The sequence below is a fragment of the Eleutherodactylus coqui genome, chromosome 4, assembly GCF_035609145.1.
Source record: "Eleutherodactylus coqui strain aEleCoq1 chromosome 4, aEleCoq1.hap1, whole genome shotgun sequence".
Lineage (NCBI taxonomy): Eukaryota > Metazoa > Chordata > Amphibia > Anura > Eleutherodactylidae > Eleutherodactylus > Eleutherodactylus coqui.
In genome coordinates this window covers 38,245,913-38,271,000 of record NC_089840.1, presented here as the reverse complement: position 1 = coordinate 38,271,000, position 25,088 = coordinate 38,245,913, and the positions used below count along the sequence as shown (strand labels likewise).

Below are 25,088 nucleotides of genomic sequence, written 5' to 3'. Positions count from 1 at the left end.
ACCTCCAGATGTCCTACAGGTATGTAGTGAAGGGAACGAGGGATTTCTTTGTACACTGATATGTATAGCTGGGTTTGAAATGTATATACAGGCAAAAATTCGTGCATAGAAATAAAATATAGCAGAGCACAACCTGCTTACGGATACATTAATAATTGTGTACAAGTACATAAATAAAATGTTATAAAATATTAAAACCTCAGTCAAAAGATACAAAATGCAAAATAGCATAATATTTTGGTAATATATGCAATGTCCCAATGTTAATTAATAGGGCCGCTGATGTAGAGTCTGGCGGAAGTATTAGTGCATTAATAGTTAAGCGGCTGGTAGAAATTATTTTTATGTGTAAATAAAAGAATATAAATAATGTTATTGAATTATAAGGTATAGTACTTTTAAAAATAAAAATTACAAAATAATGGTATTTTAGGGGCTAAAGAAAATTTATTAAAAATAGTATAATACTATGTTATATGACACTATCGGGTATAAACATCGTTTTATTCCCGTATAGTAGTGGAGTTTTATACATATGGAATAGCTACGTGAAAATATATGTAAAATGTTATGAGTTGGAATATTGCATTACCCAAGGATAGTTACATGTATGAGATGGTATACAGACGGTAAAATATCAAAGCACAATATGGAAATAAGCATATCTATGGCATGTTCAGATTTTTTCCAATACCTCATTTAGCCCATTAGGTACTAAAGTGTCCAATCGAAAGATCCAGAACATCTCCTTTTCGCGCAGTTTCTGGATGGACTTGTTGTGTATCGTTTCTAGTGGTGTCACTTTCAGTTGTCTAAAGTCTTTGTTATGGTAATTTAGAAAGTGGCGCGATACGCTGTGTTTAGTAAAACCATTTTTTATGTTGTTCCGGTGTTTATTTATCCTTTCCCTTAAGGAATTTATGGTCCGGCCCACATACCTATGTCCACACGGGCATTCTAATAAATAAATTACTGATATGGTCTTGCATGTGAGGTATTGTTTGATAGTTAAAGGTGCCCCATCTATGATTTCTATTTCTTTGCGTTTATTAGTGATATTTAGACAACATTTGCATTTCTTTTCGCCACATTTGAAAACCCCTGTCATGTTTCTGTTAGTTTTATATGATTTTTTGTTTAACTTTTTTTCTTTTTTGGGGCAAGATGGTGCTAGGAGATTTTTTAAGGTTTTGTTTTTTCTGAATACACACACGGGGTGGTTTGGGATTTTGCTCTTCAAAAACGGGTCTTCTTTCAGTATTGACCAATTTTTGTTGATAATTCTTTTAATTATGTTATATTGTCTGCTATATTTAGTGATAAATGCCAACTTAAAATGATTTTCGTTATCTTCTTTGCCATTCTTCTTTTCCTTTTCATTGTATTTTTTCGGATGAATTTAAAAGGCAAGCAAAAATACTAAAAGAAAGATTCAGAAACAAAGGATACCCAAAAAGTCTTATCGACTCCGCGTATCAAAAAGCCTTGAAAAACAAAACAAGGGAGAACAAGGCAGAAAAACAGGAAGAAAAATACAATGAAAAGGAAAAGAAGAATGGCAAAGAAGATAACGAAAATCATTTTAAGTTGGCATTTATCACTAAATATAGCAGACAATATAACATAATTAAAAGAATTATCAACAAAAATTGGTCAATACTGAAAGAAGACCCGTTTTTGAAGAGCAAAATCCCAAACCACCCCGTGTGTGTATTCAGAAAAAACAAAACCTTAAAAAATCTCCTAGCACCATCTTGCCCCAAAAAAGAAAAAAAGTTAAACAAAAAATCATATAAAACTAACAGAAACATGACAGGGGTTTTCAAATGTGGCGAAAAGAAATGCAAATGTTGTCTAAATATCACTAATAAACACAAAGAAATAGAAATCATAGATGGGGCACCTTTAACTATCAAACAATACCTCACATGCAAGACCATATCAGTAATTTATTTATTAGAATGCCCGTGTGGACATAGGTATGTGGGCCGGACCATAAATTCCTTAAGGGAAAGGATAAATAAACACCGGAACAACATAAAAAATGGTTTTACTAAACACAGCGTATCGCGCCACTTTCTAAATTACCATAACAAAGACTTTAGACAACTGAAAGTGACACCACTAGAAACGATACACAACAAGTCCATCCAGAAACTGCGCGAAAAGGAGATGTTCTGGATCTTTCGATTGGACACTTTAGTACCTAATGGGCTAAATGAGGTATTGGAAAAAATCTGAACATGCCATAGATATGCTTATTTCCATATTGTGCTTTGATATTTTACCGTCTGTATACCATCTCATACATGTAACTATCCTTGGGTAATGCAATATTCCAACTCATAACATTTTACATATATTTTCACGTAGCTATTCCATATGTATAAAACTCCACTACTATACGGGAATAAAACGATGTTTATACCCGATAGTGTCATATAACATAGTATTATACTATTTTTAATAAATTTTCTTTAGCCCCTAAAATACCATTATTTTGTAATTTTTATTTTTAAAAGTACTATACCTTATAATTCAATAACATTATTTATATTCTTTTATTTACACATAAAAATAATTTCTACCAGCCGCTTAACTATTAATGCACTAATACTTCCGCCAGACTCTACATCAGCGGCCCTATTAATTAACATTGGGACATTGCATATATTACCAAAATATTATGCTATTTTGCATTTTGTATCTTTTGACTGAGGTTTTAATATTTTATAACATTTTATTTATGTACTTGTACACAATTATTAATGTATCCGTAAGCAGGTTGTGCTCTGCTATATTTTATTTCTATGCACGAATTTTTGCCTGTATATACATTTCAAACCCAGCTATACATATCAGTGTACAAAGAAATCCCTCGTTCCCTTCACTACATACCTGTAGGACATCTGGAGGTTGCACCAGTCTCCATAGCAACGCGGCAATATGCAACCACGCTGGGAGCACAGGACGATGCTGACGTACCTACGTCACCACGCCATCCCACGACGTCGGTCGCCATAGTAACACACAGCAATACATCTACAGACACGAGCGATACCATGCACACTCACGTCACCGGCGTCATGACGTAACCCTGCGTCATGACGTTCTGACGCCGGTCGCCATAGTAATACACCAACATACACTAGCGCTACCATGCGTCCTCACATTACCGGCGTCATGACGTTACCGGCGTCATGACGTAACCCCGCGTCATGACGCTCTACACTTCTATGCCGGTAATCCATACCGGAGCCCATAATATATCGAAACAACCGCCCGCATCATAACTATATATATAGTTGGATAGCGGTATAGACGTAAACCTAAAAAAACTTTATGCATACATATTGCCACTCGGGTCACGTGATCATCACGTACCCGGAAGTAGTTTCAGTTTCACTTTCCACCGGCAACTATTGAGCTGACGTGGCACACATGACGTGGAGGTCATGTGGGCTGCTTACACCCGGTTATCCACTTTAGGAATATCATTACATTCATGTAAGTCCCTATATAAGGATGCATTGTTATGTTATGTTTTATGTACTTGATAAAGTCGCTTTTGCGCGACAAAACGCGTTGTACTTTATTAAATCTTTTAGACAATATTACATTGTCAACTCCAGTTGTTTTGTTGAGACGGCGCAAGAGCATTTTTTTCAAACCTTTTTTTCGTCATCACTAATGCAGAAATGACCATCATACGCACTGAACTGGTGTTCCGCATGGAACAGTGATGGAAGGACTAGGACTGTGATTGGAATTGGGGACACCCACCCCACCCTACCTTGCCGATGACCCATATTGGGTTCAGGGAGGAATTTGTGGGAGGTGGAGGTATCTGATGACCTGCCTGCAAATGTTTTACCAATATTTGATGAAATGCACAAAGATGAAGTCAATGTTTCTATGAATAAAATGTTGATGTCATGTGTGTTCCTGCAGAGGTCGGGGACGGGTGTAGCAGTGATAGCGACAATGCGATGTGCACCCCTCCTGAGCTCCCAGCACTGAAACAGCATAATAATGTTGAGAGAGTTCTGCCCTTGTCACCTGTTAGTTCCTATATTTATACACTCTCTGCCCCTCTTGTCCTCTGGCCAATCCTCTCTGGAAGGTTATTTACAACCACCAGCCCCGGAACCGCTGACCTTTTATTTTCCATAAATAGGACTGTTTTCATCCTCTGACTTGCTGTGACAGCCCCGATGTGAGCAGTGAAGTGTCTTCCCCGTGATGCCGGTGGTGCTTGGTAAGTGTCCGCTCTCTCATCTCCTGGCATGTCAGCAGTGCTCTCCCATCTCCTGGCATGTCGGCAACGCTCTCCCATCTCCCGGCATATCGGCGGTGCTCGGTAAGTGTCCGCTCCTCCATCTCCCGACATGTCGGCAGCGCTCTCCCACCTCCCAGCATGTCGGCAGCGCTCTCTCATCTCCTGGCATGTCAGCGGTGCTCTCCCATCTCCCGTATCTCTCGTTCAGGCTCATCCAGCTGACATATCGGGACCTGCTGATACCTGGAGACCCTCCTCACCAAGTGCTCTGATAACGGGGGGCACAACGGCCGCACTCAGTACCGGAGGGGGTTTCCTGCTGGTGGCCGTGTAGAGGACTGCAGAATTATCCCGTTCATGTACAGTACACAGGACTAACCTGCAGGTGGCGCTGTTCCCAGACCATTCTTACTAAACTGGTACAATCTGTGTAGGAACTTTATGAGCAGGAGGTGGAAGTGTATTGAAGAACAGCTGCAATACATGGCTGTGCCTCATTATAAAGCGCTCCTGCTCCTTACTGCCCCCAGGTGGCCGGCAGCGGGGAGGGGTGTTGGAGGTGACTGCACTCTACACAAGGTGGGGACAGGTGAGTATACTGTCTTTGTATTTTCTCACCTAATCAGCCATTAGAAAAAACAAAAATTGATATAAAACATACAACCCCTTTAACCTCTTAAGGACAGGGCCTATTTTAGTTCTAAGGACTAAGCAATTTTGGGGGGATTTTTATATCCACTTTTCAAAAGATATAACTTCCTCTCCGATGACATTGCCATATGAGGGCTTGTTCTTTTCATGGTTAACTGTAATTTTTATTGGTACTGCAGTGAGCTGCACCAAACCAAGGAGTGGGAGCAGCGGAAAAGAAGCTGGGTTGTCACAGTGGCACCGCTGCTCCTCTCCGAGGAAAAGATGCAGTGCTGGTGGATGCTACACAGGGGGTAAAGGGCAGTTGTCAAGCTTGTGACACCAGTCTGTATACAGATCAAGGCCTGTGCCGGACAAAATAATAAAATTGTGAAAAATAAAATGTTACTGTTACCTGAAATGTAGCGTGGCACCTCAGTGCAGACGGCAGATGATGGGAACGGACTCCAGGAGGCAGAATTAAAGCTAAAAACATTGCTTTATAACCAGAACAGACTTCAGCCTTCTCAGTGCAATTTCAGAGTTACATTACTTTCTTAATGCAATTCTTAGTACAATTTAGAGCATATGCAGGCATGAAATACAGACTTTCTATCTGGACACAAACGGGTCTTTGACAGTAATTAAGAACGGGATCTTTTTTGTCCTCTCTGCTTTGCCCTGCCGCTGTTCTCTCTCTCTAGTTTCTCCTAGTATCTCAAGTATCAAGTTTTATTTCTTTTAGTATAAAGCTTTTTGTCCACCTGTTTTACAGTTACTTTAGGCCTTTACTGATTATCTTCTATTTTTTCCAGTATCAAGACTTTTTGTTAGTACATTAGATCTCATGCACACGGAACGCACGGATTCTGTGTGGGGAATCCTGCACGGAATCCGTCCTTGCCCGCTGCGGCGACTCTGCTCACCTGTCATTTCTTCATTTTCTCTGTACATGTGCAGTACACTCTTCCCCACGTCGTCGCTGACGCGATGAAGCAGATCCTGCGATACTTCCGCAGTGCTCACTGCGGAAGTGCTGCGGGACGGACAGCTTCTTTTGACTTCAATGGAAGCCGTCTTTGCATAGCCCACTGCAACATAGAGCATGCTGCGATTTTATTTTCGGCAAGTTGTGTCCGCAAATAAAAAACGCTTGTGTGTGTGGAGAGAGCAATCTCCATGCACATCTATTGGCAAATTGAGCAGAGGATCACCCACATCAGTGACAAGCACGGGATCCGTAATTCAATTTGCCCCGTGTGCATGAGGCCTTACTCTTATATTGGGTTATTGCTGAAGTTTATCTAGGACTTTCCTTTCCATTTCTTTCTTAAGTGAATATTATACTATTAAATTTTAGGTACTCACACTTTCTGTCCTCCTTCCCACTGCACTGGCTAGTAACCTTTCTCTTTCTCTGGAACTCTCTGTCTAGCAGCTTTGTCTGGTCCAGAGTACACTACTACAGGCCCCCTGGACCAGTGATGGTGAACCTTTTAGAGACCAAGTGCACAAACTGCAACCCAAAACCCACTTATTTATAGCAAAGTGCCAGCATGTCAGGGGATAGGGCTTATTAGAAGGCATGATTTTTACCTCCAACGTTATAAAAAGGACAGGGATGTTGCAAAACAGACAGGGAGGAACGCCGTGTGGTTTTTCCTAGCTGGAGCACTGAAGTATCATTGGTGTGCATTTTCACTGGAAATCAGCTGATTTCATACTATGCAGTGCTGCCATCACTTCCTCTGTAGTCTTCCTCGGCTTCCGGTTCCCTGCAGCCGGTAGTGGTCTCACCTGAGCAGCATCACTAGACCAGCAGCACTGCACCTGACCAGGCCACTGACAGTGGGAAGCCTTCGTAGGAGGTGAGGGGGAACACTCCTAGTATGTAATCAGCTGTGGATAGGCGGATGATTTCCAGTCAAAGTCTGCACCAAGAGTACAGATTTTAACTGTTTTTTGGATGCGGAAATGCTGTGGATTTTGCCCTGAAAATAAGCCTTACCCAGAGTTTTTGCTATTTTCAGGGAGGCTTGAAATATAAGCCCTACCCCCAAATTAAGCCCTAGATAGACTTCATTAAAAAAAATGAATACATTACCTAGCTCCCGTGGCCCAGGTCCCTCCTGCTTCTCTCCAAAGTTCTGCGCCTCCGCCACGCGTTTTGTCCTCCATGGCCACCCACAGAAGATCACTTCCTGGTCGCGGGGTCCATAAATCTCGCCTCCAGGAAGTGATGGCTTTGAATGCCTCAGCGAGCACTGCTCTCAGCCAATCAATGCAGTGCTCCCTGAACCAACGCGATTGCTATGATTGGCTGAGAGCAGCACTCACTGAACCAATCACAGTCATCACATTGGTTCTACGAGTGCTGTATTGATTGGCTGAGAGCAGCGCTTACTAAAACCAATCAGAGCCATCACTTCCTGGAGGCGGGATTTATGAACAGCCGAGGAGTGCAGGATGCGCAGCAGAGCTACGGAATTTCAGAGACCAGCGGGAGGGACGCCGGACCGCAACTGCTAGGTAAGACATTCCTAGAAAATAAGACCATAGCCTCAGTAGTGGTAGTGACTCTCTCAGTGGTTTCAGTTGAAATAGTGTCCCCCACAGTGGTCTCAGTAGTAATAGTGTCACCCACAGCGGCCCAATAGTAATAGTGACCCCCACAGTGGCCTCAATAGTAATAGTGTCCCCTATATTTGCTCCAGTAGTAATAGTGAATCCCAAAGTGGACCCAGTAGTAATAATCTGCCCTATATTGGCCTCAATAGTAATAGTGTCCCCCACAGTGTCCTCAGTAGTAATAGTGTCCCCCATAGTGGCCCCAGTAGTGATAGTGTCCCCCACAGTAGTCTCAGCAGTAACTGTGTCCCCCACAGTGGTCTCAGTAGTAATAGTGTCCCCCACAGTGGCTCCAGTAGTAATAGTGACTCCCACAGTGGCCGCAGTAGAAATACTGTCCCCTATATCTGCCCCAGTAGTAATAGTGTCCCCTACAGTAGCCTCTGTAGTAATAGTGACCTCCACACTGGCCTTAGGGCTCATGTCCACGGGGAAAAGAAGAATTAAAATCCGCAGCGTTTTTCCCGCACGCGGATCCGCGCCCCATAGGCATGCATTGACCACCCGCGGGTAGATAAATACCCGCGGATGGTAATTAAAAAATTTCTGGAGCATGAAGTAAAATGGACATGCTCCATTTTAGTGCGGATCACGCGTGCGGGAGCTCATAGAGCACATAGCTCAATTGATCTCCCGCGTGAAAAGTAAAAGACAATTATAGTGCATCCGCAGCCCAAATCCGCATTACAAATCCGCAGCGGATCTGATTTTCCCCGTGGACATGAGGCCTTAGTAGTAAGGCCTCATGTCCACTTGTAAAATATTATTTTAAATCCGCAGCGTTTTTTCTGCACGCGGATCCGCACCCCATGGGGATGCATTAGGCACCCGCAGGTAGTTAAATACCTGCGGGTGTCATTTTTCCCTGCAGACGCGGATCCGCGTGCAGGAAAATATCCGGACCATGCTCCATTTGGTGCAGGTCTGCCGCACGGACGGCTCCCGCAGGCTTCTTTTGAAGCCTATGGAAGCCGTCCGATCCGCGGGAGACCTAAAATCAGAATATACTCACCTGCTGCGGGCCGAGCGTGTCTTCCCGTCGGGCCGAAGAAAGAAGATCTGGGCGGGAAGAAGGGAAGACACGCACGGCCCACAGCAGGTGAGTATATTCTATTTTCAGCGCTCATGTCCGCGGGGCAGGAGGGACCCTCTCTATGGAGAATCCGTAGCAGGCCTGATTTTCCCCGTGGACATGAGGCCTAATAGTGTCCCCCACAGTGGCACCAGCAGTAATAGTGCCTCACAAAATAGATTTGCGGTTTTCACGCGCAGGAGAAAAAGAACGCGACATGCTCCATTTTACTGCGGATACCGCGTGGATCGGCCACATTGCTATCACATTGCTAGCAATAGGTGCAGATATCCGCATGAAAAAATACCATGAAACCCACAGCAGATTCTGCACGGATTGTATTTTTCTAGTGGACATGAGGCCTAACTGTTACTCGTATCAACCAACCTGTGCGTAGGACCTTTCTTCCTATCCTAGACTATCTTCTGATTTTTAATGCCCTCTAAACTAGGCTGTTAAAAAAATAAATGACAAACTGGTTTATAGTTTTATCATTTATCAAACTAATGGGAGTGATTGCAGCCAAAGAGGGAGGTGATACCATTTCTATGTGGTAAGCTTGGTTCTGGTTCCGTATTTATGTACTATGTGCATGGTGCTGCTGGTGTATATGTGCATTTATCGTACTGAAGATGGCAGGAAACAGGTTATGGCTAGGCTGCTACTCATGGGCCACTGCTGGGGATTCCATCACAAGTGCTGAAAATGTCAGCACTGTCACTAGTGAAGCGGACACTTTATCTGTTTGAAAAGGGTTCTGTTAGTTTCCATTTTATTTGCGATTTAGAATACAGCCCCATTCACATCTGTACCTGGAGCTCCGGAGATCTCCGGTCTGCTCCATCCTCCAAGCCAAACAATGAATATACCAGAACCAAGCAGCATAGATCAGACCTCATTGACTATAATGGAGTCCATAAATGGTTCCAGCATTCCGACTGGCATTTTCATGGATGAAATAACACAACATGCCTGCAGTACTTTGCCTGCGACTTTCTGTGAACGGAATCTCAGACGCAATTGGGAATGGACCCTAATATTGGTTTCACAACTGCGTCTCTTTGTCCATTTTGCTGTTCCATCCTAAGAGAAGAAAAACTGAAAAAATTGATCCAATAAAATCCCCACTATTGTGCCCATCGGCATCAGAGCGTGAGTTCACCAGATCGTCGGTGATTTGTGTTAAACAGGATGAAATATCGCTGCGCAATGTTCTTCCCAGCCCCATTGAAAACAATGGGTGAGGTGCCCTGAGAAGAAAAAAAAATCACTCATATATATGACCCCTTTAACAGAATGAGGTTCATATTCGGGCGAGATTTGTGCGTCTTGCAATGCACAAACCTCACACAATTTTCTCGGCCATTTAAAAGCGGCCCCAGAAAGTTTTTTTTCTGAAATCTAATGTGTCTCCTCCCTTTCAGTTTCATCCCATTGCTTCTAGTCTTTCCTTGTGCAGATGAGAATAGGGCTGATCCCTCTGCACTGTGATAGCCCTTCAGATATTTGTAGACGGCTATTAAAGAGGTTTTCCAGGGAAATACTATTGATGACCTATTGCTCAGGACCCTGACCGATCAGCTGAGCAGGCGCATTCTGTCAGCGCCGCAAATACACAGAGATCGGAGCGGAAGCCAACACACCGACCTCTGTGTAGTGGCCGGTGCTTGTAACTGCAGGCACGGCTCTCCTTGAAATCCTCAATAGTATTTCCCTGGAAACCCCCTTTAAGTCTCCTCTCAGCCTTCTTTCTTGCAAGTTAAACCTTCCCAGATGCTTTAACCGTTCCTCATAGGACATGATTTGCAGACCGCTCACCATCTTGGTAGCTCGTCATTTGATGGTTCTGTTCAACCAGAGGGGTCTGAGTATAACAGAGCAGGAAAATGGAACATGCTAAAACGTTTTTTTTTTATTTTCTTGTGCTCTTTCTATCTTGCAGCGTCGCTGTGAGAGAAAAAAATCGCCCAAGTCAATAGAGCCATTAAAAAAATATGTTTTATATTTGTGTATCTCGCGATGCGTAAAACTTGTATGATTTTATCGCCTGTGTGAATGAGCCCTTAGACATCAATTTTTTGGTTCTGAAAAAAAAACATTTCAGAATAAATACACTTTAAAGTTTGAAGGGATCTGAGCTCTGTGATACAGCGGGGTGGGCTACAGCGGCCTCTCTACACCCGCTAAGTGACAACTCCCTCCCAATACACAAAAGGGGAGAGAGCTGGCGCTTTGCAAGTTACAGGCAGGGGGACACTCAGCGGATCTCACTGCTGAGACCCCCGCCAATTTTGAGAACAGGGGTCCTGTGTGCCACTCTGCCTGTCAATGCAGGGGTTACTTCTCCCACAGTGACATCACTTTGAATGGGCTGCTAGTCGCACGTGCGCGGTCATTGCTCCATTCATTTCAATGGGGCTGTCGGAAATAACCGAGCATTGCACTCAGCTGTCTGTCTGCTCCACTGAAATAAATGGAGCCGCAGATGGGGAGAAGGGATTCTGCACTGTGAAATAGGAGGGAAAATGTGTGTAGGGGTCAGGATGGATGTAGTGGAGCTGTGTGTGCGATGTGTGGGGATCAGAATGGATGTAGCGGAGCTGTGCGTGGGGATCAGAATGGATGTAGCAGAGCTGTGTGTGTGAGGATCAGGATGTATGTAGTGGTGCTGTGTGTGTGATGTCTGGGGGTCAGGATGGATGGAGTAGAGCTGTGTGTGTGATGTGTTGGGAGTAGGATGGATATAGCGGAGCTGTGTGTGATTGGGGATCAGGATGGATGTAGTGGAACTGTGTGTGTGATGCCTGTGGATTAGGATGGATGTAGCGGAGCTATGTGTGTGATGTCTAGTGATCAGGATGGATGTAGTGGAGCTGTGTGTGTGCGATGTGTCAGGATGGATGTCCGGCCGTTGCTGTAGTGACAGTGTCGGGACCCGAGGAGCAGTACATGCGGTTCAAGGTATGTACCATGTATTTCATGTAATCTTGTATGTTTAGGTGGTATACGTTATACCAGCTGTACATATAATTACATACAGGACATATTTACCTTACATCAGCATCACTATATACAGGGGAGGTATATCTCCTGTATATAGTGATATGGATCATGCTGGGGTAACCTGGGTATCTCCTGTATATAATTATATATGTGTAGATTATATGCGATGCGAATGTCTGCAGCGTGTTCTCGCGAGTGGATGACGTGTGACTCACACTAAACTTGCGAGAACACGCTGGCCTGGATACCGCACATGCGCACAGCCGCTGGACGGGATCCAGGAGATAAAGGAGGGGGGAAAAATGCTGTGATAAGACAGGCCTGTCCAGTCACTCCCCCTAGGAAGCCTCTTTTTTTTTTTACCATGGTCGGTATGTTTTCGTGACAAAGGTGGCAACCCTACTTTTACCCCCTTGTGATATAGAGACTGGCAGGTTGTCAGCCATTTTGTGTGTGTGTCAGGCCCAGCCATATCATCACCCATTTTGTGCCCTTATTATACAATTCAGGCCTTAGGGCTGCTACCCACAAAATCACATCGCACAAAAATCGCAAAGCACAAATACTGGAAAAGAGTAGTTCGTGGCAGCATGTAAGGATGCAATAAAATCAATAATTTATTTCTCCTCCATAGTAAAAGCTAAGCACAAATACTAGTGGGTAGGAGCCCTCAAGTAGTGAGAATGCAGTATAAGTTTTCAGTTCTCCCCCCCGCCACCCATTGCTCACTCCTGCTATTTAGAAGGCCATTGTCTGACATTCCCTGGGACAAGAGCTGTGATGTGTGTAAATAGCCCCCTGTCCTTTCTTTTCTCCACTTGTTTGTTTGGGGTAGAATTAGCATGGGGGAACCACATTGTGTGTCCAGTTACTTATTAAAAGGAGTTATTAAGGCCCATGTAGACACAACGATTATCGCTCAAAATTCGCTCAAAAGCCATCTTTTGAGCGATACTCGGTGTGTCTAAACGTGCAGCCATCGTGTACTATTCGCTCATCTCTAACCTTTAGCAAGCTAAAGCTCAGTGATGAGTCTTATCAGCGCTGCGCGCTGAGTTCTTAGAGGGATACCGCTGATAGTATTGTTTCAGCTTGTATCCCACTTGGAGCTCTCAGCAGGATACCAGCTGATAGGTCCAAGAACACAGCAGCTGTATGCAGAAGACAGTTTTCCCGCTGTCTTCTGCATACAGAGGGAGCCTTCATTTACACACTAATAAACTCTTAAGTAGCTCTCTCCAACTTCTACTGACTCATTTCCTCTACTACACCCTGACTTTTTCCAGGGCGTCACTTCACTCCTCCCACTGCACCAATCAGAAGATTATATGCCATCAGCCAATCAGAATTGAGTGGTTGCTAGGCAGACTTGATTTAACCCGTTATACAGGCGAAACAGGGATTTTTTTCCCCAGACAGAAGCCTCTTGTGAGCCACTAAGAGCTTGTAGTGAGGTCCTCAGGACTTACTAACCGTTTTGGCTACCCTGTATGACCCTCCAGGCCACTAAATACCCTCATTTTTTATTTTAGGCAGGACCCAGCTGTGGGGGACGGGGTTTGTTTTAGTGGCAAAACCCGTTTATCTGGGAAATGTGCTGGGTTGATAATATTTACAAAAGGGTTTACGCCAGTTTCTGGTGTACTGTCTCAGAACCAGACTCCCTGTTACATCCCAGTGCAAAGTTGTCGTGTGGTTGCATAAAGCATGTCTATTTATATATAAAGGTGAAAGCCCTGACTGACTCACTGACTGACTCGCCACCTCTAACTTCCCAATGTCGTACAAACATGAAATTTGACACAAGCATTCTTTAAGTCCTTAATAGGAAAAGTAAAGGGGTAACAACTTGATTATTCAATGCTAAGTGCCAAAGTATTAGCACCCCTATGTAATGTACCAAATCTAATTCTCTAACTTCCCGATGTCACACAAATATGAAATTTGGCATGAGCATTCTTCAGGTCCTAAATATCAAAAGTACAGGGGTCACAACCTGAAAATTCAATGTTAATTGCAAAAGTATTGCCCCTCCCCCTAATTCTCTAATTTCCCGATGTTGTACAAACATGAAATTTGGCATGAGCATTCTTTAGGTCCTAAATAGGAAAAGTACAGGGGTCGCAACTCGAAAATTAAATGCTAATTACAAAAGTATTGGCACCCTTGTGTAATGTACCTAATCTAATTCTCTAACCTCCCGGTATTTTTTAAACATGAAATTTGGAATTACCATTCTTTAGGTCCTATGTAGGAAAAGTAAATGAGTCACAACTGGATTATTCATTGCTGAGTGCAAAAATATTGGCACCCCTATGTAATGTAACTTCCTGATGTCGTACAAATATGAAATTTGGCATTACCATTCTTTAGGTCTAAAATAGGAAAAGTAAAAGGGTCACAACTTGATTATTTAATGCTAAGTGCAAAAGTATTGGCACCCCTTTGTAATGCAACTTCCCAATATCGTACAAACATGAAATTTTACACAAACATTTTTTAGGTCCGAAATAGGAAAAGTAAAGGGGTCACAACTCGATTATTCAATGTTAGTTGCAAAGGTATTGGCACCTCTATGTAATGTACCTAATCTAATTCTCTAACTTCCCGATGTCGTACAAACATGAAATTTAGCACAACCATTCTTTAGGTCCTAAATGGGAATAGTGCCCCACAATAGTAGCCACAGCAGTAATAGTGCCCCCACAATAGTATCCCCAGCAGTATCAGTACTCCCACAATTGTAGTCACAGCAGTAACAGTGCCCCCACAATAGTAGCCCCAGCAGCATCAGTGCCCCACAATTATTGCCCCAGCAGCATCAGTGCCCCCACAATAGCAGCCCCAGCAGCATAAGTGCCCTAACAATAGTAGCCCTAGCAGTGATAGTGACCACCAATAGTTGCCCCAGCAGTAATAGTGACCCCCAATAATTACCCCAGCACTAATAGTGACCCCAAATAATTGCCCCAACAGTATTAGGGACCCTCAATAATTGCCCCAGCAGTAATAGGGACCCCCAATAATTGCCCCAACAGTAATAGTGACCCTCAATAATTGCACCAGCACTAACAGTGACCCCCAATAATTGCCCCAACAGTAATAGTGACCCTCAATAATTGCCCCAGCAGTAATAGGGACCCCCAAATAGCTGCCCCAGTAGTAATAGTAACCCCCAATAGCTGCCCCAGTAGTAATGGTGACACCTCCCCCCTTCCTTCCCGACACTGTAGCGGGATCCAACCCGGCCATCTGCAGGAGGCCTAACTATATCACTGGAACAGAACTAAAAGTAAGGGTCAGAGATAGCCATTAGAGTTTTCTGTAATTGTATCAATTTATTTACATCTTGCATTTCTGATCCTTTACAGCAGGGGTGTCAAACTCATTTTCACCGAGGGCCACATCAGCCTTATGGTGACCTTTAAAGACAGTATAGTAAGGGCCTGTTCACACAAACGTATTTGCGTACATAATATGCAGTGAATAGAAGCCATTGGTTTCAATGAGTTTATTCACATGATGTGTATTTTCACACAGCATGACCTATTTTGTTGTGTACTACACACCCCAATAGGCCATTGAAGTAAATGGGCCGCGCAAATACGGAGTGAATGCACAAGAAACCTATGTATTCACTGCATATTTGCGCACAATCTCAGTGGGCCCACCTGCGTTCTTTTTTGCCTACGCAAATATACAGGCATAAGCGATTTTCTATTGCGCAAATACACAGCGTATCTGTGCGACCGAAATACGATTACACCCATGTGAACGAGTGGCCCCAGTAAAAATAACGACCCCCACAGTGGACTGATTAGTAATATTAACCCCCTCAGTAGTAATACCCCATAGCAACATTAACCCCCCCTCAGTAACAATAATAACCCCTCTCAGTAACAATAACCCCCCTCAGTAATAATAATAAGCCCCCCTCAGTAATAATAATAAGCCCCCCTCAGTAATAATAAGCCCCCCGTGAGTAATAATAAGCCCCCCACAGCAATAAGCCCCCCTCAGTAATAAGCCCCCCTCAGTGATAATAATAAGCCCCCCCTCAGTAATAATAAGCCCTCCTCAGTGATAATAATAAGCCTCCCTCAGTAATAATAGTTTCCCCCAAACCATATACTTACCTCCTCCTTGCTGTCAGCGCCGCTCCCCCTCTGCTCAATGCTGAGCCCTGATGCACACTGACGTCAGTGTGTGCGCCCGGCACGCTTCCTTCCTGAGTCCTCTCCTGCGGAACTGAAAAGCAGGGGACTCAGGGGAGGAGGATCCCGGCTGCACACTGACATCAGAGTGTGTGTGCCGGGATCAGCGCTAACAGTAATTACCAGCCGGGAGATGCGGCGCCCCAGCTGGTAATTGCTGCAGTGGTAAGCATCACGGCGGGCCACATAACATGAGGCAGCGGGCCGGATTCGGCCCGTGGGCCTTGTGTTTGACACATGTGCTTTACAGTTTAGCAATATATCTTGATTCTTTGATTCTAGTTAGTCAGCTTAGCACCTATGCCTCCCATTGTAAGGGACAAGGTGCTGTAATTCGAGCACTATAGTTGCCAGTCTATTATATATCATGGGCAGCTTGCTTTTCTTAATATATCATTGGAGCATTATTAAAAGTAAGAGTTGGAAGCAACTATTATAGTTCTCAGTAATTACATTTATGTACTTTTCAGTCTTGGATATGCGATGGTCTGAGTGGGAGGCCCACTGTCGCTGGGGAATCTACGATGGCGGTTATAGTTGGCTTTATGATCTCTCCCGGCAGCAGTGTCATTTTGTATGCTCTTTAAAAGAATTTTGCACACGTGAGATATGAGGGCGATGGTGCAGTAATTGGAACATTCTTGAGTATCATCTTTTTTCGGAAGTGGGACGAAGACAGATTTTGGCTTGTCTTTGAGCCGTGATTTGGAGCCCCAGTTTTTTTTACATAGGTTGGTTAAGATCTTGACCGACACTGGCTTGAGTAGTTCGGCTTGATTTCCCATTTAGTAGTATTTTCAGGGCTCATGTGACTTCTTCCTCCAGAATGCCTGACTCTTGTTCTACTTGATGTACATGATCCAACTGGTTTTCTGTCTCATTGCCTGCATACAGCTCTTCTGTGTATTCTCGCCACCTACACTTGATTTGATCTTCTTCTTGTAATAATTTGTCATCCCAGTCTTTGATAGTTGCTGCTTTGTTTGGTGGGAATGGTGCCCGGGTCTGCCTCACCTGGGCGAACAGTGCTCGGTTGTGGAATTGCTGGTTTGCTTCTTCCAGTTTGACACATTGGTTGTTCCAGTAGCGCTCCTTGTCTCATCTGACTTTTTTTTTTAAATTCCGCATTTAACTGTCAGAATTTAACAATGGTGCCCGCTGCTTTAGCTGCTCAGCGCTTGTTGGCGATTCAGATGGATTCATCCGATAACCATTGCGGCGTATTGCTGGTGACATTTTTGATGTTGCTGAACCTAAACTTGATTTTTGCGACTAGTATTTGATGATCAGAGCTGCAGTCTGCACTCAGAAGTGTTCTCACGGCCAGAATTGAACTTTTCCAATGCAGTTGACATAGGAAGTAGTCGATTTAATTTCAGTGCACGCCATTTGGGGCCGTCCATGTATACAAACTGCCTTTTGGGTGCTCAAACTATGCGTTCATGATTGATAGGCAGTTTTCCGTGCAACATTGGACCATACGGTCACCTGCATTATTTCACTCGACTTTCTCCATGTCACTACAGTTGTCAAACGTTCTGGTCTAAGATTATATCATAATTTAAAGCTATGAAGCTATATTAGACAGCATAGATATGAATGGAGGGGCAAGACACCTTTTTATTAGCATGAAGGTATGGGCCAAGGGTTCTAATAGAAATTGGTCTTCCCTCAGTATTTTGGTTATGTGTTATTTGTCCTAGTACTTTTTTTTTGCGTCCTTGGGCTTATTTTATTTCTTACTAGCTGATTACCTGGCGTTGCCCCTATGTTTTTATGTTTTTTTTTTTAGACACAAAAAGAATATATATATATATATATATATATATATATATATATATATATATGTGTGTGTGTACTGATTTAATATATTAGTATTTGAGGAGGAGGAGGTCATCTGTGTAATATATTAGCATATGAGGAGGAAGTCGTCTGTTTAATATCTTACTGCGTGAAGAGGAGGTGGTCTGTGTAATATATTGGTATATAAGGAGGATGTTGTCTGTGTAATATATTGGTATATAAGGAGGATGTTGTCTGTGTAATATATTAGCATATGAGGAGGAAGTCGTCTGTTTAATATCTTAATACACGAGGAGGAGGTTGTCTGCATAATATATTAGTATATGAGGAAGAGGAAGTTGTCTGTGTAAGACATTATTATCTGAGGAGCAGGAGGTCTGTATAATAGCAACTAATCACAGCTAAGCTTTCACTTGCTATACTACTGAGGTAAACTGAAAGCTGCACTGTGATTGGTTGCTATGGGCAACCCAGATTTCCTTTTGGACAGCTTTCATAAGAGTGGGTGCTGGGCTCATTTCTGTGTGGTACATAGTGGCTCAGTGCTGGTGGGAAGCTGTGTAGTAGTTAAAGCAAAGGAGGAGGTTGTCTGTGTAAGATGATATTATCTGAGGAGCAGAAGGTCTGTGTCATATATTAGTATTTGAGGAGGAGGAGGTCGTCTGTGTAATAAATTAGTGTATGATAAGGAGGTCATCTGTCTAATCTAAGACTGTGAAATAAAAACCATCTGTTAAAGTGCAATTCCACCATTCCACCCCCCCTCTTCCCCAGGGTAGTGGGGCTGTGTTATCTCCACAAAATGTGTCCCCATGGGATGAGTTATATATGTACCAAGTTTGGTTGAAATTGCTCCCGCGAGGACTGATTTAAAATGGCAGCCACGCTCTGGTGGTAGTGGTTCTGAGTTGTGTGATGTCATAATAGAATTGTGCTGGTGTGATGCTGTGTGGTAGATGAAGGCCCAGTGCTGGTGGGAGCAAACACGCACATTCCCCCCTCCCCCCAGGGGTAATGGGGCTGTCTTACCCCTACTAAATTTGTCCCCATGGGATGAGTTCTATATGTATATGTACCAAGTTTGGTTGAAATTGCTCAATTCGTTCATGAGTTATGGTTAGAGATGAGCGAACGTACTCGTCCGAGCTTGATATTCGTGCGAATATCAGGGTGTTCGGGATGCTCGTTACTCGTAACGAGTACCACGCGGTGTTCCGGTTACTTTCAGTTTCCTCTCTGAGACGTTTGCGCGCTTTTCTGGCCAAGTGAAAGACAGGGAAGGCATTACAACTTCCCCCTGTGACGTTCAAGCCCTATACCACCCCGCTGCTGTGAGTGGCTGGGGCGATCAGATGTCACCCGAGTATAAAAGTCGGCCCCTCCCGCGGCTCGGCTCAGATGTCTTGTGAGTTAGCTGAGGGAAAGTGCTGTTCTATTGGAGTTGCTGTAGGGAGAGTGTTTGTAGTGAGTGTAGGCTTCAAGAACCCCAACGGTCCTTTTTAGGGCCACATCTACGTGTGTGCAGGCTGCTGTTAGCAGTGGAGAAATTTTTTTTTTTTCTCAAAATTGGCAGTGCAGAGCATTGCACCCGGTATTAGGGACAGAAGTGGTGCTTAGGCAGGGAGAGTGTTAGGAGTGAGTGTAGCCTTCAAGAACCTCAACGGTCCTTTCTAGGGCCACATTTAACTGTGTGGAGTACTGTGCAGGCTGCTGTTAGCTGTGTTGCTTTTTTTTTTTTTCTCAAAATCGGCGGTGCAGAGCATTGCACCCTGCATTGATACTACAGGCACAGAATTGTGTAGGCAGGGCCACAACACAGTTATTAGTCATTGAATAGACGCAGTGGGCCTTTTCTTTTTTAACAAAAGGGAAAAAAGTATATTTGCCCTGCCTCTGTCAGTCCTAAGGGCTCTGGGTACGTGTGTGCTGCGTGGAGAACGTAAAAAAATCAGACGCAACCAGCTATGGTTGAGTGCAGCCTTGCGCCAATTTCTTTCCTGCCTGGGAAATACCTGCTCTGCCACAGTTAATAACTCTGCAACAGTAAAGTTCTGTGACACTTTTGCAGGGCCACAACACAGTTATATTAGTCATTGAATAGACGCAGTGGGCCTTTTCTTTTTTAACAAAAGGGAAAAAAGTATATTTGCCCTGCCTCTGTCAGTCCTAAGGGCTCTGGGTACGTGTGTGCTGCGTGGAGAACCTAAAAAAATCAGACGCAACCAGCTACGGTTGAGTGCAGCCTTGCGCCAATTTCTTTCCTGCCTGGGAAATACCTGCTCTGCCACAGTTAATAACTCTGCAACAGTAAAGTTCTGTGACACTTTTGCAGGGCCACAACACAGTTATATTAGTCATTGAATAGACGCAGTGGGCCTTTTCTTTTTTAACAAAAGGGAAAAAAGTATATTTGCCCTGCCTCTGTCAGTCCTAAGGGCTCTGGGTACGTGTGTGCTGCGTGGAGAACCTAAAAAAATCAGACGCAACCAGCTACGGTTGAGTGCAGCCTTGCGCCAATTTCTTTCCTGCCTGGGAAATACCTGCTCTGCCACAGTTAATAACTCTGCAACAGTAAAGTTCTGTGACACTTTTGCAGGGCCACAACACAGTTATATTAGTCATTGAATAGACGCAGTGGGCCTTTTCTTTTTTAACAAAAGGGAAAAAAGTATATTTGCCCTGCCTCTGTCAGTCCTAAGGGCTCTGGGTACGTGTGTGCTGCGTGGAGAACCTAAAAAAATCAGACGCAACCAGCTACGGTTGAGTGCAGCCTTGCGCCAATTTCTTTCCTGCCTGGGAAATACCTGCTCTGCCACAGTTAATAACTCTGCAACAGTAAAGTTCTGTGACACTTTTGCAGGGCCGCAACACAGTTATTAAACTTATTATTCATTCACTAGAGGCAGTGGGCCTTTCCTTTTTAAAAAAAGTTAAAAAATTATATTTGGCCTGCAGGCTTGCGCCAATTTCTTTCCTGCCTGTGAAATACCTGCTCTGCCACAGTTAATAACTCTGCAACAGTAAAGTTCTGTGACACTTTTGCAGGGCCGCAACACAGTTATTAAACTTATTATTCATTCACTAGAGGCAGTGGGCCTTTCCTTTTTAAAAAAAGTTAAAAAATTATATTTGGCCTGCAGGCTTGCGCCAATTTCTTTCCTGCCTGTGAAATCAAATCACTGGTAATACAGCATGCTGAGGGGTAGGGGTAGGCCTAGAGGACGTGGACGCGGCCGAGGACGCGGAGGGCCAAGTGAGGGTGTGGGCACAGGCCGAGCCAGTGCGGTGGCCAGGGGTAGAGGCAGGGCCAGACCGAATAATCCACCAACTGTTTCCCAAAGCGCCCCCTCGCGCCATGCCACCCTGCACAGGTCAAGGTGCTCTACGGTGTGGCAGTTTTTCACAGAGACGCCTGACGACCGACGAACAGTGGTGTGCAACCTTTGTCGCGCCAAGATCAGCTGGGGAGGCACCACCAACAGCATGCGCAGGCATATGATGGCCAAGCACCCCACAAGGTGGGACAATGCCCGTTCACCGCCTCCGGTTTGCACCACTGCCTCTCCCCTTGTGCCCCAACCTGCCACTGAGATCCAACCCCCCTCTCAGGACACAGGCACTACCGTCTCCTGGCCTGCACCCACACCCTCACCTCCGCTGTCCTCGGCCCCATCCAGCAATGTCTCTCAGCGTAGCGTCCAGACGTCGCTAGTGCCACAGTTTGAGCGCAAGCGCAAGTACGACGCCACGCACCCGCACGCTCAAGCGTTAAACGTGCACATTGCAAAATTGATCAGCCTAGAGATGCTGCCGTATAGGCTTGTGAAAACGGAGGCTTTCAAAAGCATGATGGCGGCGGCTGCCCCGCGCTACTCGGTTCCCAGTCGCCACTACTTTTCCCGATGTGCCGTCCCAGGCCTGCACGACCACGTCTCCCGCAACATTGTACGCGCCCTCACCAACGCGGTTACTGCCAAGGTCCACTTAACAACGGACACGTGGACAAGCACAGGCGGGCAGGGCCACTATATCTCCCTGACGGCACATTGGGTGAATTTAGTGGAGGCTGGGACAGAGTCAGAGCCTGGGACCGCTCATGTCCTACCCACCCCGAGAATTGCAGAGCACCCTCCTGTCTATATCTCAGCACGTTCAGGAGGAGGAGGAGGAGCATGAGGAGGATGAGGAGGAGGGGGAAGAGACAGCTTGGCCCACTGCTGACGGTACCCATGCTGCTTGCCTGTCATCCTTTCAGCGTGTATGGCCTGAGGAGGAGGAAGAGGAGGAGGAGGAGGATCCTGAAAGTGATCTTCCTAGTAAAGACAGCCATGTGTTGCGTACAGGTACCCTGGCACACATGGCTGACTTCATGTTAGGATGCCTTTCTCGTGACCCTCGCGTTACACGCATTCTGGCCACTACAGATTACTGGGTGTACACACTGCTCGACCCACGCTATAAGGAGAGCCTTTGCACTCTGATTCCTGAAGAGGAAAGGGGTTCGAGAATGATGCTATACCACAGGGCGCTGGTGGACAAACTGATGGTAAACTTCCCATCCGACAGCGCTAGTGGCAGAAGGCGCAGTTCCGAGGGCCAGGTAGCAGGGGAGGCGCAGAGATCAGGCAGCATGTACAGCGCAGGCAGGGGAACATTCTCCAAGGCCTTTGCCAGCTTCTCTGCGCACAACCTCCCATATGTTCTTTATTACACGTGAAGTTATAGCATACCTCAGCCGGAGCGACATTCCTGACCCGGAAACGAGTCATATTTGACCAAAGTGTATGTTCGACCGCATCACAATGGGGACAATATTCATATACATTAAGAAAGGTATTTTCTTGAACAACATTGCTCTCTTCCACATCACTATCGTTATGCACTATTGAATATATATCGCGAAGTGTCTTTATTGGAGTGGGGATAGACAGTAAGCAAGTCCGTAAAATATCTTCCCCACTCCGAAGGTTGGGCATGCACATGTGGGAGATATTCAGTACGTCTTTTGCAAAGTATTCCCACATGTTGGGGTGTCCTTCCGCCCAAACAGTCCATCTTCTTCTTACATCGACAGTTGGTGAGGAATTGTCCCGAAAAGAGAGTAGTCCAAGAAAACAAAGGGTAAATAATACACCTATCCAGACTATCAGTGCTGGTGTCCAGGTTGCCATCCCCCTCCCCCACCCTGGGTTGGGCTTATTCTCCACCCCCCTCGTGGTGCTGAGGCGTTGGAACTTTCTTGCAGTGTGAGGCATGGATCCAAGTGGGTTTGCCTTCTAGCTTGACCGAGGTGGGAGTGGTTAACAGTACTTGGTATGGTCCGTCAAAGCGAGGTTCCAAAGTCTTTCTGACGTGTCTTTTTACCACCACCCAATCTCCAGGTTGCAGAGAGTGGGATCCTTCCAAACTATCAGGGTCTGGAATAGAAGAGAAAACTAGGTCGTGTGTTATTTTTAGCTTTTGGCATAAGTCCTGCACAAAGGAAGTAACTTTATCATGACCCAGGGATAGAGCTTGTGGGTGATACAGTCCTAGCCTGGGCACGGAGCCAAAGAGAATCTCATAAGGAGACAGTCCTGTTTTCCTATTTGGCGTGGTCCGTACTGAGTAGAGGGCCAGAGGTAGGCACTCGGGCCAAGGTTTTCCTGTTTCAACCATGGCTTTCTGCATCTTAAGTTTGAGGGTGCCATTGAGTCTTTCCACTTTTCCGGAGCTCTGCGGATGATAGGGGGTGTGAAACGCCTGCTCTACTCCTAAGGCGGACATGACTTCCTTCATTACCTCACCAGTGAAGTGAGTACCACGGTCGCTCTCAATGGTCTCTGGTACCCCAAATCTGCACACTAACTCTGACACAAGTTTTTTTGCAGTGGCCTGGGCAGTGGCCTTCGGGACCGCGTAGGCCTCAGCCCACCCGGAAAAGAGGTCAATGCATACCAGGACATACTCATACCTTCCTGACCTGGGCAGCTGGATGTAATCTATCTGTAGTCTCTGGAAGGGGTACAAAGGTCGCGGAGTGCACTTCCGAGGGGTCTTTACTACTTGACCGGGGTTGTGTAGTGCACAGATTTCACAAGCCTTGACATATGCCTTTGCCATCCTGTCAAATCCCGGAGCGTACCACATTTTCTCCACCAGGGCTACCATGGCATTACGAGAAGCGTGCACCTTTCCATGAGCCAAAAGGGCCATACTAGGATAGGCAGCCGCAGGTAAACACATACGGGAACCCATCATCCAACCTTCATTTCCTTTTACTGCCCCTGCACTTGCCCAGCGCTCCTGCTCTTGCCCTGAGGGGAGTAGGTCCACCTCCTTCTGTGGTGGGACAGAGGGAGTCTGGTCCTTGGCAGGGGGCTCAGGATCCTCCTCCGCTGGGCAGGACCTGGTCTGAACTCTGCACACGGGTGTCCTCCAGTCCAGCAGGGTTGCAGCCTTAGCTGCTCCGTCTGCCTTCTCGTTGCCTCTGCTTTCCAAGGAGTCCCCTTGGGTGTGTGCCTTTACCTTTATTATGGCTACCTGCTTCGGGAGCATGATAGCTGACATTAAACTACTTACTGCCTCACCATTCTTTATCGGTCTGCCTTGAGCTGTTAGGAAGCTCCGCGCGCGCCAAATCGGCCCATAGTCATGCGCAACGCCAAACGCGTACCTGGAGTCCGTATAGATATTAGCAGTGACTCCCCGGGCTAACTTGCAGGCCTCGGTCAGAGCGCACAGCTCCGCTTCCTGTGCTGACATATGTGGGGGCAAGGCGCGGCCTATCAGTACTTCATTCATTGATACTACAGCAAACCCTGTCACAAATCTGCCCATCTCATTCAGGTATCGTGATCTATCCACAAACATTTCAAGGTGGGGGTTTAGGAGAGGTTTATCAGTGACATGTGCGAACCCAGCTGTCTCCTGCTCCATGAGTGCTTCACAGTCGTGCTGGTGTTCTGCGTCAAAGGCCTCCTCCTCATCAGTCAGGGAATTCGCGAAAAGCTGGTCCCCTGTACTTACTCCCCCATTTGAATCAGTGTCACCTAATGGCAGTAAGGTGGCCGGATTCAAAGTTGTGCAACGTTGAAATGAGACATTGGATGAAGAGTGTACTGCAAGTTCCATTTTGACCTGTCTAGCAAGAGACAGATGTCTACGGCTCACCTGTGTCAGAATTCCATGTACGTCATGGGGCGTGAGGACCACAAGAGGGTAGTCTAGGACCACCTCAGAAGCTTTCTCAAGTAGTGCTTGTACGGCCAGAACTGCTCTTACATAGGAGGGTGAACCCCTGGCTACTGCGTCAAGATGTGCACTGTAGTATGCTACAGGGCGCTTTTTGTCACCATGCTCTTGTGTGAGGATGGCAGTAGCATGTCCCGCCATCTCAGTCACGAACATCTGGAAGGGTTTATCATAGTCTGGCAGACCCAGTGCTGGAGCACTGGTAATCTGTATTTTCAGCTGATGG

At 45.4% G+C, this 25,088-nt stretch overlaps 1 protein-coding gene across 3 annotated transcripts in view; it reads left to right on the top strand.

Moving 5' to 3' along the window:
* The first annotated feature begins 3,692 nt into the window (after positions 1-3,692).
* LOC136625233 (uncharacterized) overlaps positions 3,693-25,088 on the top strand; it is a 187,265-nt gene continuing 165,869 nt past the window's right edge. For all 3 annotated transcript variants that reach the window (XR_010792518.1, XM_066599279.1, XM_066599277.1), the window contains exon 1: positions 3,693-4,258. Coding sequence is in view for 1 of the 3 variants with exons in the window: in XM_066599277.1 (XP_066455374.1) it covers positions 4,243-4,258 (16 nt within the window). In the remaining 2 variants the exon portion in view is untranslated. The remainder of the gene's footprint in view (positions 4,259-25,088) is intronic.